Below are 18,242 nucleotides of genomic sequence, written 5' to 3' on the forward strand. Positions count from 1 at the left end.
AAGTATTTTTGGCAAAGGTGGTCAATATAACCTTCGAATGGCACACAGATATTAAAAGATTTATGTTGATCATGTTCCGCGGAGATGTCTCTCGCTCTCTTTTCTTTTAGTTGCTTACTTGGTCATTTAAGGCTGCTGGATTATTTGCTTAAATGTGCAGTTTTCTTTTAAAGGAGATGTCTGGGAATCATTGAGGACAGCACTTCCCATGGAAGTCCCTAAAAGCCTAATGACCTTGCTTGTGATGAGAATAAGTGCTTTCCAGAAGCACAGACTACTCCATCCTTATACCACATAGAATTTCACATTAAATGAACACATTCTCCCTTTTCTTTGATACACTCAATTCTATTTCTTGGTTGATCATGGGCAGTTTAGATCCTAACAGTATATCTGGTTGGTTGGACTTAACTGTGCCAAAATGCACTCCTTCATCATATTACTGTCCATCTTCTTGGTTTGGAAAGGTCCTTTCTGAACTTTGCAGTCTGCTTAGATTTTTATTGTCCTGCATAATTTAGGTAATCTGCAAACAGAGATTGCTCACTGCTTACCCCTAAAGCCCAGAAAAGTATAATGAAGTTAAATAGACTGAATATTTAACACTTTGTTAACACTCCCAGATCATTCTAAATTGTTAGTGTGGCAAGATGTTGCATAGCCATGTTGATATTTCCTAGCAATGCTGCTGCTTCTATACCTTTAATAATGTTAGAATTAGTGATGATGCTTTCCACCAAATTACCTGGGACTGGTTGGATTACTGTGCCTGTAACTACCTGGCTTGCCCCTGAATCCTTTCTTTTAAAAGAAATTGGTGTTAATTATCTCCCAGTTGTTTGGAAAGGAAGCCAATTTTAGTGACAAGCTGCCTATTTAGCTAGAAAAATCATAATTTCACATTCTGGCTCAGTTAAACACTTGTGTTATTCCAGCCAGGCCCAGTGACATGTTTTTTGTTTTTTTTTAAATATAATTTTTATTAAGTTTACATAATAAAATAACAACAAATCCCAAATATATACATGTTAAATTTTTATTTTCTCTGTTAATCATCTTGTCAACCATTTTGTCAACTCAATTTCATCGTATTCCTTCCTCCCCATCAATGCAGATATGGATATTCATCCAACATCATTGTTTGAAAATAGTTTATCTTCTCTGCAATCTTAATATTCTTCAGTCATTTTTTCACTCTCATAACAGTCCTGACCTCTGTGGCTCATTTACTGCTTCTGATTTAGTTAAAAACATTTTATTTTTTGTGTTAATGTTTTTAGCAATGTGCTCTCCCCCAATACAAATACTACTTCCAGATTATCCTATAACATCTAGATCTGGAGTGGGCAAACCTTTTGGCCCGTCCTCTCCCACTGTCATATAATGTCTAAAACATCAAATGGCCACTCTTTCCTGCCCATTCTAGTCTTTGTTTTAAAATATATACAAAAGCCAATCTAAGTTTTTCTTTGCCTTGCCATTAATTCAGAGAGACAGACAGACAGATGTTTGGTCAGACTTGTTTAAACATTTTTTAAGAATATCCCTCACTCCATTTACTTGAGGCAATATGCAAAGGTAGTAAAGAAACTTTAAAACTATTACAATATAATGTTTTTTAAAATGGCAAGTGTCAATTCTGAATCAAATACTTCCCTGTTGCTTTCACTATACTGTACATAATATTCATATATCAGTACAGATTAACACTCTGAATTTCTGCAAAATGAATCAGAAGATGCCCTGCATTCAGACTGTGTTCCATAATGATAATTATGTTGTGCCATAATATAATATAAATAATGATGTATTATTCTTCATTCACAAGTGAAGGTCAGTTGCATATTTTTGCAAAATTGGATAGGTTTTGAACATTTTGTTACAACTGTAATAGCAACATCTATAGAGACTTCAGGAGAAAATAGCTTTGCCGTACATTTCATTTGATGCACAGAGGTTCTCACCTAACTACAAAAGAATTGTTCACAAAAAGAGCATGAAACTTGTGCAGTTATATAGATTTTCTTTCACACAGAAACCATTAACCATTATTGTTAATGGAAAATAAATTTATATGTATTTATTTCAGTATGAAGGACAGGCATAATGCTTTATAATGGAAATCAGCTTTGCTAGAATCTGTGGTAAATTGGCTTTCTATTGGAAAACAACAGAGTACACTGCATTGGCCTGAATAATTTTATCTTTGAAATGAACATTCTGTTCTCAAGTAGAACAATTTGATAGTGACTAGCTAGCCAAGGTACAATATTTTTGGTTAGATGCTGAGAACATCTTGCAATACCTGGTTGTTGTTGTTTTTCCAGGTTTTTTTTGTTTGTTTTCAACTCTGTATTTTTATACCGATTAAAGATTTATTTGTATTTTTTTAAAAGAAAAAACAGAGAAATTAGAAAAATGAATAAAGTTAAGAAACGGCTCATTCAACCTGTCAAGCTCTAATTGTGTTATAAGAAAGACATTAGGATGGATTCAACTATAGCCGCTAACATGCTTTCCTCTATACCTGAAAATACTGTGATTGTACAGAACAGAGAGGCAAATATGCAACTGTGTACTAGATCAACAATACCATGGCCACTACAATGGGTACTTTTTCATGACACATTACCACTGAAATGTTACTACTGGACATGCCCCATTTTGGATTAGTCCTGTTTGATGAAGACATGAAAAAACAAGTTGGCACCAGTGCATTTTGGAGACTATCAATACAGACAAGAAATATTAAAAGGAGTAGTTTCCTATCAATATAAAACAAGCAATTCTACTGTGGCAAAAGCATGATTTAGGTAAGCATATTCCACACACATGTTGAAACCTAGCTTTAAAAAAAACTATATAAAAGTGTTAAGTCTTACTTTAAGTGCAATTTTTTTAACGTGAGATGTACCTTTCTATGCAGTAAATAAAAAGAACTGCACCCAAGCTGCTTTCCTAGCCTTCACTCCTAAAGGGCTCCATGGGAGGTTCTGTAGGCACAAGATCACCAGAACAACAAAAAAGAATCCTTACAAGACGTCTTCTATAGGCAACTTACTAGGAATAGGTCTAAGGACGTCAGGAATGAGAATCTCCACCAAAGCCTGGTACATCACATGGTCACAGTTACACATCCATTTCAGAATTGACTCATTTTTGCACAGAGTAATCAGCTTTGCTTTCGGAAGTCGACTTTCTATTTCACTCAGATTGCTGGTGTGAACAAATGTATTAAATGAATAAATGAAAATGCATTTACATGAAGATAAAAAAGAACAATGGACTTTAAAGCTTTTTAAAATAAAACATTAGAGATGTCTGAAACACACCCAATTGCCCTGAGGCTCTTTGTGTTGTAATGGCTGATACATGGCCTCTAAATTTCTAGCCAAAATGCACCCATTTTTATGCAGCAGTGATAAGAATGGTCTTTGGATTGGATACTATTTCATGAGAAAATAACTGTGCCCTGCTCACATAAAATAAAATGGTATGCATATAAATATATCCTGCAGTTATAATAAAATGGAAGTTTAATCTAGTAATTAAAGAGAGGATTTTCTAGTTAGAAAAGCAAATTTACAATTCTCTTCTATTCGAAAAATCCTACTAAATTATTGTTGAGAAGCTGTTTTAAAAAGTAGCCTACCTTGGTTCAGTAATAGTGCCATCAGTTGTTGTTGAGGGAGAATAGCGCCAGAAAGTTTGCCACAATTTTTCTATTAGGCTAAACTGAAGGTTCACTACAACATCCAATATTGCCTAGAAATACAAAGCAGATACAGATATTCCTTCATCCATTGTATGACAAATACTGAACAATCAATTCTATTTGTACAGTGCTATGAAGACTGTGAATTTTAATTTTGCCCTTTTTTGGACTTAATCAGGAATCTTCAGAGGATCTGATGGTAGTATAGCAAAACAAGTGGAGTATATATACCTGTGGAATGTCAAGGGTGTGATAAAGAACCATTTGCATTGGTTAACAAGTGTAAAGGATACAATTAGCAAGTGTGATTTGCATGTGTTGAGTGGAATCCACCCATTTTAGCATATGTAAGTAACAATGAAGTTGCACAATCAGCTAGCTAGGGCATCTGCACACCCCTGTGTTGGGGGATGACCTCACCCTAGAGTTTTGCTTTCTGAATCCTGCACAAGCTATTACATAGAATATTTATTTTAATGCAAAACTTTAAAATATGTTACATTTGTACTTTAACATTTTTATTTCAAATTTTATAAAAATTCAAAATCTAATTGGTGACTAATATTAAAAATTAGGACCCCAAAAACTCAAAAGCAGTGTGACGTGAGGAATACACACTGGGCCCTGCTGTGTGCAGGCAAATTCAAGGGAACTGTCCACAACTGTGCCCATCTTTGAAAACAGAAACATATACTTGGTGTTATGAGATTAGCTTTTCCTATCATATTCTATTTTTCAGAAAAAGAGATAATCTTAAATATATTTGTTAGTTACTGTGTTATATCAAGAACTCTTGACAGCATGATAGGAAGTTAAAGGCAAAGAATATCTCTTCCTTACCTCACAGTGCTCTCGATAGAGACTCTGCAATGACTTGATATCCTCAAAAGTAGTACCATCTGGCAGAGAAGCGATTTCAACTTCTCCAAATTCTGGAAGTGCTCGAGATGCATCTGTTTCCATGACAACACAATAGAGAAAAAATATCATAGACTTTGTCAATCACAGTTTAATTAGGAAAACATTTAAGGACAAAAAGAAGTAAATACCAAAAAGGTCACCAAGTGTTGGACTCAAACAGGAAGGATTTATAGTATATATTTTAGAAACTGCAATTCAAGTAACATTTTACACTTCTAAACTAAATATCCAGAAATAACTAAGTAATCTAAATGCAATATAAGCTATTCATAGAAATGGAATAAATACTTATAGCTTGCTGCAAGTACATCAGTTTTAAGTGGTGCACAAACTAACATGCATTTGTGGTAGCAGATTTTGTCCAAAATATCATAATTAATATCATTTATTATATTTATATGCAACCCTTTCCCTTCCAGGCTCAGGGTGGTGTACATCACATAAAAATACAATAAATACTTCATATAAAATTTAAAACATTTAAACTATTAACTCTAACACAGATGGCAATTAAATAATAATAAGGGAGGGGAACAGGAGAGAGGCAGGTCAAAAATTGGTAGAGGTCATTCTGCCTCAACCATAAGCCTGATAGAACAGCTCTGTCCTGCAAGCCCTGTAGAATTACATCAGATCCTGCAGGGATCTCTTCCACCTTAGCAGGAGAAGTATACAGAACAATCTACACCTCTGCTGTGTTAGAAGAAAGCATGGCACTTTCATATAGTCAACAGGAACACCAGAGACCAATGCTTATTTATGTTGATCTTTGCACTGCACTGTAGAAGTGCCAGGAATTTACTGCCCATGGGAAGCAGTAGTCGACTGAATCAATAAGCACAGCCACCTGAGGGATAGCCAAATTCTTATTATGTCTCCACTTTTGCATAAAGACTAGACTTGGCGATTCAGGAACCTGAATTGCAAAAACGTCCAAATCAGGCCTGATTCAGGCAATTTGGCTCAGATTGGAGCCGATTCAAGCAGCCCAAATCAAGCCAGACCTGAAACCATTTGATTGCCTGAAACCAAATCGCAATTCTGGCATTCAAATGGATTCGGGAGGGTTTCAAGGGCTTTCATCCCTTTAAACAGTGTTTAAACAGTGTTTAAACAGAGTTTCAAGGTCCCCCCTCCCTTTACAGGGTAAAATCAGTGTGGCTGTGGATTCATGGTAGGGTGGGAAAGGAAGCCTTCATGGCCATGGGTTTTTTAAAGGTTTTTAAAGGGTTTTTTCTTTGCACTTTAAACTTGGCATGGCCATGTATTCGGGGGGTGGGGGGTGGGGCGTGGGTGTTAAACTTTAAAGGGACCCTAATGTCATGCTAAAAAATCTCCCCAGAGAATTCCCCAATATTACTTTACATTGCTGTCTGTGTTGTGGGGTGCTCTCTGGTGTGATCGGGGTGGGGGGGAAAGATTTCTGTTGTGGGAAGAGGGAGGGAAGGAAGTTTTTTCTAAGTCCATCTGAGTCTCTTTACAGGAAAGAAAGCTGGGATAATGAAATCCAAGCTCCTGTTCCCGTCCTATTGTGTAAGCTGGTTGAAGACCTTACCCTTTATTGTCTTTTAAATTTGTTACCAGGGTAACAAATTGGACAGATTGATTGGTTTCTGCAGAGACCCAGTCAAGGGACAGGATGACATGCAGAGCAACTGCCCAAGACTTGGATGGTTTTAAAACTCCATCTGGGTTGTCTGGTTGCCAAAACACATTAATTACAGTGATACCGGTTCTTCCCAGACCATTCTGTGCCAGTGAGGTAGACAGTCAGTTCAAGACAGCCTTGACGTTGTCCTCCCTTTATCTGGTGACTGTTCTGAACCTGCCTTAATGGGTTCACCAGCCCTGGAGAGAAAACCTGCCTGGTAAGGAGAAGATGGCAAAGGGGTGGATTTTAGTTGAATCAACCAACTTTTACTTTTAAAAACCATTTGCTTTTACTAACAGTTGAAGGTGTATAGCTTTCCTGTCACTGTTTGGTATTGGAGTGGTGTGGGGAGGGGAGGGGGGCTTAAAGGCCCAAAGGCCCAGGGTTATTGGAGTTAAACTTGTGATTTGTAGAATTGTTCTACTACTGTGAAATGAATGATAGCAGCATTTTCAATGTTTCACTTCAGGTGTCTGGATGTTTGGTGTGTGTTTGTGTGTGCTTGCGGGAGGGTTGGCCCTTGGGCCAGTGCCACTCATGCCTGCATTACTTAAGCAAAGACTGTGGTTCTCTGGTTTTTCCTGGTGTTACTGTAACAAATTGTTAAATTGCTCCTATTCCAAACTATTTACAGAAGAGGAGTTTGGATTTATACCCTGCCTTTCTCTCCTGTAAGCCACTCAAGGTGGCTTACAAGCTCCCTTCCCTTCCTCTCCCCACAACAAACACCTTGTGAGCTAAGTGGGGTTGAGAGATTTCTGAGACAACTGTGACTAGCCCAAGGTCACCCAGCAGGAATATAGGAGTTTATCTTGTAGTTTTATATTTTCCTTAGGCGTGATTTCTGTTTGTGGTTTCTTTCTGTTTGTTTTCCTGGTTGGTCTTGCTGTTTAGAGTAGGTTTGGGGGTGGGGGCTGTGTTTCTATTGCTGTGGTGTAGTGCTGTGGACAGTTTGGTAGGAGTCAGGGCTGTCAAACGTGCCCCCTGGCTTGATATGCATAGTTCATTAGGCGATGTTGTACAATAGCTTCATTTTAAGAGGTGGAGGTTTTGCTGAGGATATAGAAGGCATTACGGAACGGAAAGCATGCCACAGCTGTTCTTTTGGAGGGAAAATGCCACTTTCCCCTCCATTTGAAACATTAGGAGGTGTGGGATGGGATGAGGCTTGCTGTTATGCCCAGCTGGCTTGGTGGTAGAGATTTCAATGGGGCGGCCTCTGGTCTTGCTCTGCGTAGGGGTACATTTCCCACAGGGCTGCTGGTGAGTTTCCTGAAAGGAACTAGCCAACTTTGCTGAAGTTTGCTTGGGAGGGGCCCCTAATTGAAGGTGAAGCTGGTGCCCACAGAATGAGTGTCCAACCATCCAAACTTCAGCAAAGTTGGCTGGTTCCTTTCAGGAGACTCATCAGCAGCCCTATGGGAAATAGATGCCCCTATCCAGAGCAAGACCCCACACCAGAGCAAGACCCCCAATAAAATCTCCAGCACAGAGCCAGCTGGGAATAACAGCAAGTCCCACTGAAGTCTATGGTGGGAAAAAACAATTAATTTTTTCAACCATAAAATTTGCTAAAGTGCTGGGAGACTCTGTGCTCTGAAGTGGCCCCATTGCAGCCAATGGGAAATTTCTGGGGGTGTCTGTGGGGTGCACATTTTTTAAGCTAGCAGCACCAAAATGTCAGGGTAACTTCAGGAGACTCTCCTGATTATACCACCCAGGTTTGGAAAAGTTTGGTTAAGGGGGTTCAAAGGTATGGGTAGCCCCCATCTCCTATTAGCTCCCATTGAAAACAATGGAGGATGGGATCACCCCTGTTGGGGATCCATAACTCTGGACCCCCTCACCAAGCCTGGGTGGTATCATCAGGAGATTCTCCTGAAGATACCCTGATATTTTGGTGCCACTAGATTAAAAATGCACCCCCTATAGGCTGAAAAAGGAAAATGCTAAAAAATGCCAAAAAATCCTATGAACCAGAATTTATTCAGGTATACCGAATCGGGGATTCAGCTAATTCGGCCATACCAATAATTTTGTGGCCAAATCAAGCTGAATCTGAATTTTCCCGAATTTTTCCGCTATTGCTCAACCTTAATAAAGACTACTGGGAAAATCACTGTTAGGAAAGATGTTTGTCTAGCCAGAGTGCTATATTTCAGTTAACACGTGTTTTTGTTTTAGGCACTGCACCCATAAACAGGATTACATAATTTTTCAAAATATCCATTAGCTGTTGATCTGTTCACTCTATGCCCTGAACTTTTCAGACAGCTTTCTTCATTACGGAATTTTATTTAGCTTTACGACTATAAACTGCCCAAATTAAAGAAACCTTTTATTCAAGGTAATATGTGTGACTGTGGCAGTACTGTGCCGCTTGCAGTTACAAAAACAAGCTGAGAATCTAGTGCTATGTATGGAGAAATTGTAAGATGTAAATGGCACTCCATACAATGCTGTGTGTCTCCTTCCTCACTGGTGCCACCCTCTGGACTTCAGCTGTTGTGCTGTTTTCATTCCTTGGGGCTTCCCAAGGCCTCAAAATAGAAAAAGGAGAGAAGGACTACGTCACCCAAGTTTACCCTCTCTTTCCTTATCTCTCTTTCCCTGAAGGTGATGCCCTGCACGGCCTCTCCGCTCGGTGGAGGCTAATCTTCTAGTGGTCCCTGGCCCCTCTATGATGCGGCTGGCCTCCACGCGGGCCAGGGCCTTTACGGCTCTGGCCCCGGCCTGGTGGAACACCCTTCCTCCGGCTGTTTGGGCCCTGCGGGACCTCAATGAGTTCCGCAGGGCCTGTAAAACGGAGTTGTTCCGCCGGGCCTTTGGAGAGACCAGCCGCTGAAATGGTGCCCCCCCCAATTGGCCTTTCATCTTGGCCATTATCAAATGTGACTCATCACCCTCCTCCCCCTTTTTTGGGGAGAATTTTAAAAATGGGGTTAGTCGGACGCCTCTATTATTACTTTTACTGCTATTGTTATCGCTGTTTTAAAGATTTTATAATTCGTCTATTAATATTTTTTGTTGTACACTGCCCAGAGCCCTCCGGGGATGGGGCGGTATAGAAGCTGTAACAATAAATAAATAAATAAAATCTGGGCAATACAATGCTCCCTGTTATCTCCCTGGCCTGGTTAAGGAGCCACAACTTGTGCTATCTTCCCATCTCACCGATCAACCCCAGCTCCCCATCTCTATGGTCTAAGCCATTACCTGGGGCAAGGGTTGGAGCACCACTTTCCTCCTCCCTTGTCTCACAGACCAGTTCCCTGTCTGGCTCTTCCCAGATTATCGTATGGCTACCCACTTTCCATGCTATCACAGTTGGGCTTCTGCTGACTGCCTTCATGCTCCCCAGCTGGCCTGAAGCTCCCTCCTCTCTGGTGTCATCTTTTTTATCCCAGCCCTGAAGGTGATGCCATCAGCCAACAGCGAAATCCCTAGGACCCAGGAGGGAGATGATACCAATGTCCCATTCCTGATATGAGCTGTCACCCTGGATCCTGGTCTGGGAGTTCTGGTTGAGTTGACAGTGACTGCCTGAAGTACATGGGAGTTGTATGAGTCCTGCTAGGCTCCTGCAGCATGAGGGTCAGGGGGTGACTCCAGACACATGTTAAATACAGGGCTGTCTACCAACTGAGACTGTGGAGGTTAGGCTATGTTCTTCAGTGCTGGAGTAGTTAATCTCTAAGAATGATAAATGATATCAACTGTATACATGTCAGAACTGGACAAACTTCATCCATTCCTTGCACAAGACTTAGCAGAAAGTAATTTCATGATTGGAAGATTAATATTTTCTACTAAAGCATGACAGCAAAGCGTAAGGAGTCAATTTATATCAAAGTAGGAAGAAACTAGAGCCGTGGTGGTGAACCTTTGGCACTCCAGATGTTATGGACTACAATTCCCATCAGCCCTTGACAGCATGGCCAAATGGCCATGCTGGCAGGGGCTGATGGGAATTGTAGTCCATAACATCTGGAGTGCCAAAGGTTCACCACCACTGAACTAGAACAACGTATTACCGTCTTCAAAAGCCTTACATTCAGTCAGACCACTAATTCATCTAGGTCACTGTTGTCCACTTTTCAGGACTTAAGGCAAAGAAAGCTCTTTCTCAACAACCTACTACATGACTTTCTGTAATTCCTCTCCAACTGAACTATAGTCACATGATTAAATAACCCTTTATATTGACAAGTTGGGCTGATCAATTCTGGGACACTACATGTTGCTCAAAAAGCTACTGGTCTTGTACATGTTCAGCCGCAATATGTGTGGATTGATGGAACCAACCTGAATGTCTTTTTTCCAGATATAAGGAGAAATTTCAATGAAACTCTAACCTTTTGTTAGAAATCGTATAAAGATACCAATTGTTATAAACCATTTACTCTGAAACATTACTGTGGAATAAAATTGTCCAACAGGTTTTTTCCAAGAATAACTCTGCTGTGTATAAAGTCTACATAAGTTAGTTTTTCTTAGGACATTTGCATAATACACTTCATACATACCCAAAAACTGTTGATGATGCTGACTTTGGGCAATTACAGTTTGCTCAACAGATGCACCTGTCTGCTGACCACTTGCTGTGAAACCATCTGTGACTCCATCCACTTTCTGCACAGGCTTGTACCTTAAATACATTAAACACAATATTGGACAAAAAACCCTTTCTTTATCTCTTTCAATTCAATTGATGTCTCAATTCTTTGGGGCACAGTTATCTACAGCATGCACTGATACTCCAATGAAGCCACTGGTATTTTGTGGGAATAAACGAAATATGTTTATTTTGTTTCATGGCTCAACCTGTAGTCCCTTGGGTAATTATATTCACAGATCCAAGATTATTAAATGAATAATCACTTAATTATACTCATCACTAGGCCACACACTGATAAATTAATCAATTACTACAGTCACAGAAAAGCAGCATTTTCACAAATGACTCAGACTTCGAGCAACTCCAACCACACATCCACATTGTATAAGGCACCATGAATTTTTCAACAGCTAGGTACCTAACCTCCAATTCTCATGTTTTGTCAAAGTTAAGCAAAAGTCATGTATTTTCTGAATACAACGCAGTATTTTCTGAATGCCAGTGCTTACAATACTGGTTGACCCATGAGAAAATTAATCGAATTCCCTAAGTCAGTTTTAAGAATCAGAATAAACTGCAACCTATGTGAATTGCACCAACTGTAGTACAACGTTCCGTGGTTAATTCAATTGTATTTTTAAGATCTTTCACTTGTCTTTTGACTTTCATGTAACAATGAGGAGATAAAAGTGGTCTTCACCTTTCCATTGCATCAAAAGGATGTAGTTAAGGCAACACTTATTTCAAAACATACAAAAAGACACTTCTGTGCAGCATTTCTCTATGAATTACTCTCTTGTAACCAGAGGCTGTCAACCACATCACTCATATTCAGAAATGTAATACCCAAGAATTTAATAATCTAGATATCACAACTGTTAGGATTTTGGGGGAAAATCTTTTTTAAAATCCACAACTGATTTTTAAATACAGAGTTAATAAAGAGAAGGGTTGATGGAAAAGATCTTGCTGAAATATGAAACAGAAACGGAACAGATAAAGGTCTGCATGGTAAAATGGATGCAAAACTTTAAAGAATAGATAACATTTCAACAATGGGAAACATTGTGGCCCAAAAATATTAAACTTACTAAAGTCAAATGTTAAAAGAGAATTAGTATAAATTGTTTTATAGATGGTATCTAACTCCCCAAATTATTAAGAAGATGCGTAGACATGGTGATGATCTTTGTTGGGGATGTCAAGAAAAGGTTGGGCCTTTCTTTCTCATGTGGTGGACTTGCAGAAAAATCAAGAAGTATTGGATAGAATGCAAAAAATAAACTAAAATTTTCTTTTACTGCTAAAATAATGATATTGGGCATTTTGCCTGAAAATCTTCCAAAAAAGCTGCTGGCACTTATTAACAGCTGCAAGGGTAATAGTTGCAGCCCCAGCGTAATAGAGCTCCGGCAGTTGGAAACTTTTAGGGCTTTTGAAGCTTTGTTGATGAGTGTGAGGGTTGTAATAGCTTTTTACGACCTTTTGCTATTCCCTCCACTATACTGAAGGACATTTGGCATTCTTGTTAATTAAATTAGATGGCAATAAATCAACTCGTGCTGCTTGGAGGTCGACGGCGGCGGCAGCAGTTGGCTCCTGCTCCTGCTTTAACTGTGGACGGGTTGTGGTGGATATCTGAGCAATATGATTCCGAGCCAGGAGCTGCTGAGGAAACTCCCAGGTTTGCGAGTCAAAGAGGGGGCTGGTGGCAGAAACCCTCAAACTTGCAAGACAAGGTGGGGGTCGGTGGCAGGGACCCCCAAACAGCATTCGACCGCATTCAACAGCAACCAGTGGCCAGCGGAAGGCAATGGCACAGAGACACCCCTGAATGTGCTGAGGAAGGCAACGCTGTCCCAAGGGATCCCTTGATGGTGGCAGGGGTTGGTGGCAGGTACCCCCTCACAGCATGCAGACCTCCCGATGGGATGTGGCATACGGCAGTCACAGGGGATGGCGGCAGGGCCCCCAGAAAACACTGGAGAACACTTGAGAATTCCCATGAGAATCCCCTGCTCAGGAAACATCCAAGAGTCCCTCTGTTTAAAGAACCGTTTGGGTGCCTTACGCCCAGAAAGCTTTTGAGAGTGGAGCGTTCTCAATTAAAAACATGGCGGCGTTGGCCCCTTGCAAGGACTAGAACATGGCAGGGACAATGGTGGACTCCTGCAGGAGAATTGGAACTATTGAGTATGGCAGCTGCTGTTGTTCTTTAAGCAATTGAGTTGATTATTGGGTTTTTGTGGGAGGTCATAGAGTTAGGTTAGTTGGTTGGTCTCCTTGTAGGGGCAATAAGAATTAGACTGCTCACAGTTTTCTGGTAATTTGGATAGGGTTTTGTAGTGCAAGGCCATCCCGGTTGTGGAACCTAGGGAAGTCGCCATCTTTTGTTGTCTTGTCTATCAGGTTAATTAATTCTGAGGCTTGACAGTTGTAATGGTTAGATTTTCATGTACTATGGATTGATATTTTTGGTAGTTAGAATGTCGTGTTATTTGATGTTATTATACTGTTACAAATTGTTACGATGCTGTTATGCTGATACGTGTTAGTTGTTAACTTGAGATATTGGACCAGTGTTAGGATTTGTTGTAATTGACGTTGCTTTATGCCTATTGTATTGATATACTGTTGTTATTTACTATGTTGTACAAAGGGCCCTGAGCCCTTTGGGGGAGGGCGGTATATAAATTAAAAATCAAATCAAATCAAATCAAAATTGAAAAAGATTTTAACCCAGAGCTCTGGGAAGATAACGTTAGAGAACGTGCTACAATTAAGCTTGGTAAACACCCTAGAAATTCAGTAAAATTCAGATTCTGATTTATTCAGGCATCAAATTATCTGTATGCCTGGATAAGACAAATAACATCTTCGGATATACCCAAATACAGGTATATCCGAAAAATTCAGGTCAATTTGAATTTTTTGTATTTTAGGTGTTTTTTCACATTTTTAAAGCTAGCAGTACCAAAATTTTAGGGTATCATCCGAAGACTGTCCTTATGATACCCCCCAAGTTTGGTGAAGTTTGGTTCAGGAGGTCCAAAGTTATGGACCCTCAAGAGGGTAGCCCCAATCTCCTGTTAGCTCCCATTGGAAACAATGGGGGATGGGGCACCCACTTTGGGGGTCCATAACTTTGCCCCCACCACACCAAACTTCGCCAAACTCGGGTGATATCATTAGGACAGTCTCTGGATGATACCCTGAAATTTTGGTGCTGCTAGCTTTAAAAATGTGCCCCCTGCAGGCCAAAATGCAAAAAACACTGAAAAATACCCCCCCAAAAAGCCCGAATACCTTGCATTTGGATTTGTTCATATTCGGGCAGGACATATTCGGCCCAAATATGCCCGAATTCACCCAGACTCAGGCTGAAACCAGTATCTGTTGCACATGAATCTCCAAGACTAGTTACAATGGTCAAATTAACAAATCTTGTAAACAGAGGGTCAAGACAGGAGTTTTATGAGAAATTAGAACTGTATTTCTTATTTGAGGCTGAATTGATTATGCAAGAATAATAACAACAGTAAGAATATTAATTTCTTATTAAGATATAAGCACGTGCCTCATTACTCATTGCTGTTTTGGAACTAAAGGTTAGAAGGTAACGAATTTTAAAACTATGTAATCTTCTGAATTATATTAGTGTTGTAATGTTAAGATCCAACGTGCTAGAGTTAATATATATATAGTTCAAGAGTAGCTGTATTTTCTTTGTTCTTTTTCTATATTTTCTTTTCAGTTTTCGAATTATATTTTAGAAAATTAATAAAAATATTATTTTAAAAAAGCTCATTTGGTGGGTACATGAGGGAGGGCCCTTTCGGTGGCAGCCCCATGATTTTAGAACACCCTGTTCCCCAGGGAGGTCCACCTGGCCCCCTTACTTTCAATCTTTAGGAGGCAGCTGAAGGGTATTTTATTTAGGGCTGTATTTGAACAAAGCATCTCAACGCAGGTGACTGATGAATATTTTAAATAAAGAAAACAAATAAAGACATATACAAAATATACAATGCTTTCCCAAATCTATTGCTTAAATGTTCAGTTCAATTTTTATTATGGCCCAGAGGCCATTCAGAAGCAGAATAAAACATTATTATAAAGTCAGTTATCAATGTAACATCTCAGCATACACTAATTATCATAACATAATTACTGCTTAAATGTAATTTGTCCACAACTGGCATACTATAACATGTGTTTTAAAACATGATTCGCTGTTCACAGTTTTCACCTTTATATTATCCTGCCAAATTTTCCTCTATTCCTTTTTTGACAATATGAGACTGTTCTAGACCAAAAATATAGTATTTTTTTTGTTTACTACAAAATTTGTGTACCTATTTTGTTTTTATTTCCTCCTGTATCTCAGATGGCAAAAACATATGCTACATACAGTAGAGTTGCATAGAGTGCAACAATTCGCACCTGTTTCTCTGATACTGGGTACATTTGTAATCTTCCAGTTTTGATGGAAAGCAAACTGCATATTTAACAACTTTAAATTCATAGGAAAACAAACTATTACAGTTTTTAATTGTTATAAAATCAAAATCAAGCACTTTAAAGAGTGATCATATGAATTCGTACATTTAGAAGGGTGTAACTCAATTTAGGATTGCATTGTTAATAATTGTTACAATCAAAGAGGCTGTTAAATGTGAATCTCATCCTGTTACTTACCTGTTTCTCTGTTCACATCAAGCACAACAAAAAAAGGTTATTTAGCTCACACTTAATCATTGCTTTCACTCTAGAAACATAGTGGAAGAGCACAGATATCCAGAAAGGATTTAAAATCTTTTTGGTGGTATAATAAAGTCCGTGCTAGCTGTTAAACACAGGAAAATGGCAATCCTCCTAGAGCTGCACTGCTGCAAAAGTTATAAGCATCCTCAACTACTCTGTATGAAAATCTTTCGTAAAGACAGTATAACTCATATTTGAAAAGTAAATGAATGTGTTCCATTTTAGTTTCTTCAAAAAGACAAGTCATTTGTGAGGTCTTGTTCAGCTCAATAAGGACACTAATCCAAGTTCACATTCTGTGGATACATTCTAGGAAATGAGATAGAGTGTATCCACAGATGCACAGAATGTAGGCTTGCCAGGTTCCCCCTGTCCACCGGTGGGGAAAAGGTGGGGGTAGGGTTGCCAGATCTAAGCTGGGAAGCTCTGGGATATTTGAGAATGGAGCCTAGGGAGGAAGAACTCAGTGAGGTACAGTGTCACCCTCTCAATATCCATTTTCTCCAGAGAAACTGATTTCTGTAGTCTGGAGATGAGCTGTAATTCTGGGGGGAGGAGGACCTCAGGTCCTACCTAGCAGGCATCCCTAACATGATGGATGGTTGGCCCCAAAGTTGGAATATGCTGCCACAGGTGGTGGTGATGGCCACTAACCTGGATAGCTTTAAAAGGGGCTTGGACAGATTTAGGGAGGAGAAGTCGATTTATGGCTACCAATCTTGATCCTCTTTGATCTGAGGTTGCAAATGCCTTAGCAGACCAGGCACTTGGAAGCAGCAGCAGCAGAAGGCCATTGCTTTCACATCCTGCATGTGAGCTCCCAAAGGTTTCTGATGGGCCACTGCGAGCAGCAGAGTGCTGGACTAGGTGGGCTGTGGTCTGATCCAGCAGGCTCTTTCTTACGTTCTTAGTATATAGGGCAGAACTTTCAGGTGTTTTTGTATAACATGAACTCAGTGGAGCTTGGAAAGTTATGATATGCTGTGGACTGCTGATATTTAACAAAACTAAATAAAACAGATATATAGGTGGATCTGATAATCAGGCTTTTCAAAATGAGGTTGTTGATCTGTCTGGAGTTAATAAGTTTGAAGAACTCTTTATCTACAATGCCAGATAACATTTTCAAGTTCCGCTGGATTTGAACAAATTGGCAAAATAAAAAAAGAAACAGAGTAAAGCTAAAATTTCACAGACCCCTCTTGCGATATGGCCACATTCCATTTTCCAACTGTACTAATAGCTAGTGATGTTTAATGGTAGACCATAATTTGACTTAATGCGCCTCCATACCAAAAAGTCCCTGCAAAAAATTTCCAAACAGAAAACTAAATATTAGTCTTCTGTTTAATATTAGTTTTCTAAGTGTATTTTTGTTACTATTAGAGCATTCAGCCATCCTTCATCTGCAAGTTGAAATAGTACAGTCTGGAAAGAGGTTTATCACCTCATCTGCTAGTTCTTAGAACGAGGCTACAGTGCAATATTTATGTATCCTGTTTAGACTGTTTACATGAAAAGTTTTACAAACAGACTGTTTATATGAAAAGTTTTACAAAGTAAAAACCATGAAGGAACCACATAATAATAAAAAGCAGTCAGATGTAAAATCAGAGTGAAGTACTGGAACACAACCTCAAAAATAAGTGTTAAAAAGTTTGCCTGATATAAACCACACATACACGTGCACACACAAAACATGCACATACTTATTCAGGTGGTCTGAGGTACAACAGCAAAATAGAGAAAAATGCAGAAGGCCATTTCCAGAATGCATTCGCAGCATTACCCAAGCAGAATTACAACCTGCCAAATTTTATTTATTTATTTATTTTTGCTGACCCATCACATCTGACCTATGGTAACCCATGTGGCAGCAAGAGACATTCAGAGGTAGTTTGGCATTGCCTGCCTCCATATCACAACACTGGTATTCCACAGATACCAATTAGTATTCCACAGATTTTAGCATTAAACTGTGACATAGTTTAGTTGCAGGACAATATTTCTGTTCAGTTGAAGCCATTCCAATCAGACAGATATCTATGGAAACATCTAATTGGCCACATATTATCAAGACGGCTATTTGCAAAGTGAGAGTTTATTGCATTGTGCCCCTCTCCCCTAGATTAAGTACAGGTTGCTGAAAACAAATGCTAAAGGATCATTGGTGATTTGGCAGTACTCTACCTTTGTTTCTGTTGCATGGGTTGCTGTCTCATAGCCATATATTGCATGTCCTCTTGTAGACGATTAAGAGGAGAGTCTGGCTTGACACGAATCCCATAGTAATGATATTTGGAGTTTCCCCTTTGGGAAAGAGCACACATTTAAAAATTATACAACCTGGAAGTTACTGTGTCTACTTTGGCTTGTAAAATCCTGTAGATTTCATATTAGTCCTACCTCCCCTTATTTCATGCTAAATGCACTAAATATAGACTGATGTAGCTCTGTTGACCCCAAAGCAAAAAAATTGAAAATGAGATCATGCCACATTTTCACCACACTAACTTTTGTTGATGTGGGTGTAAGCAAATCTTCAGGCAGAAGGGAAAGCTAGCTGAACTTCA

At 39.3% G+C, this 18,242-nt stretch overlaps 1 protein-coding gene across 2 annotated transcripts in view; it reads right to left on the minus strand.

Annotated features, from left to right (window-relative positions):
* RFX3 (regulatory factor X3) overlaps positions 1-18,242 on the minus strand; it is a 209,299-nt gene that overhangs the window by 17,136 nt on the left and 173,921 nt on the right. For both annotated transcript variants that reach the window (XM_048502924.1, XM_048502925.1), the window contains 5 exons: positions 17,860-17,979; positions 10,814-10,935; positions 4,556-4,668; positions 3,653-3,765; positions 3,062-3,216 (listed from right to left, as the gene is read on the minus strand). In XM_048502924.1, the coding sequence (XP_048358881.1) occupies positions 3,062-3,216; positions 3,653-3,765; positions 4,556-4,668; positions 10,814-10,935; positions 17,860-17,979 (623 nt within the window). The remainder of the gene's footprint in view (positions 1-3,061; positions 3,217-3,652; positions 3,766-4,555; positions 4,669-10,813; positions 10,936-17,859; positions 17,980-18,242) is intronic.

Source organism: Sphaerodactylus townsendi, linkage group LG07 (genome assembly GCF_021028975.2).
Source record: "Sphaerodactylus townsendi isolate TG3544 linkage group LG07, MPM_Stown_v2.3, whole genome shotgun sequence".
Classification (NCBI taxonomy): Eukaryota; Metazoa; Chordata; class Lepidosauria; order Squamata; family Sphaerodactylidae; genus Sphaerodactylus; species Sphaerodactylus townsendi.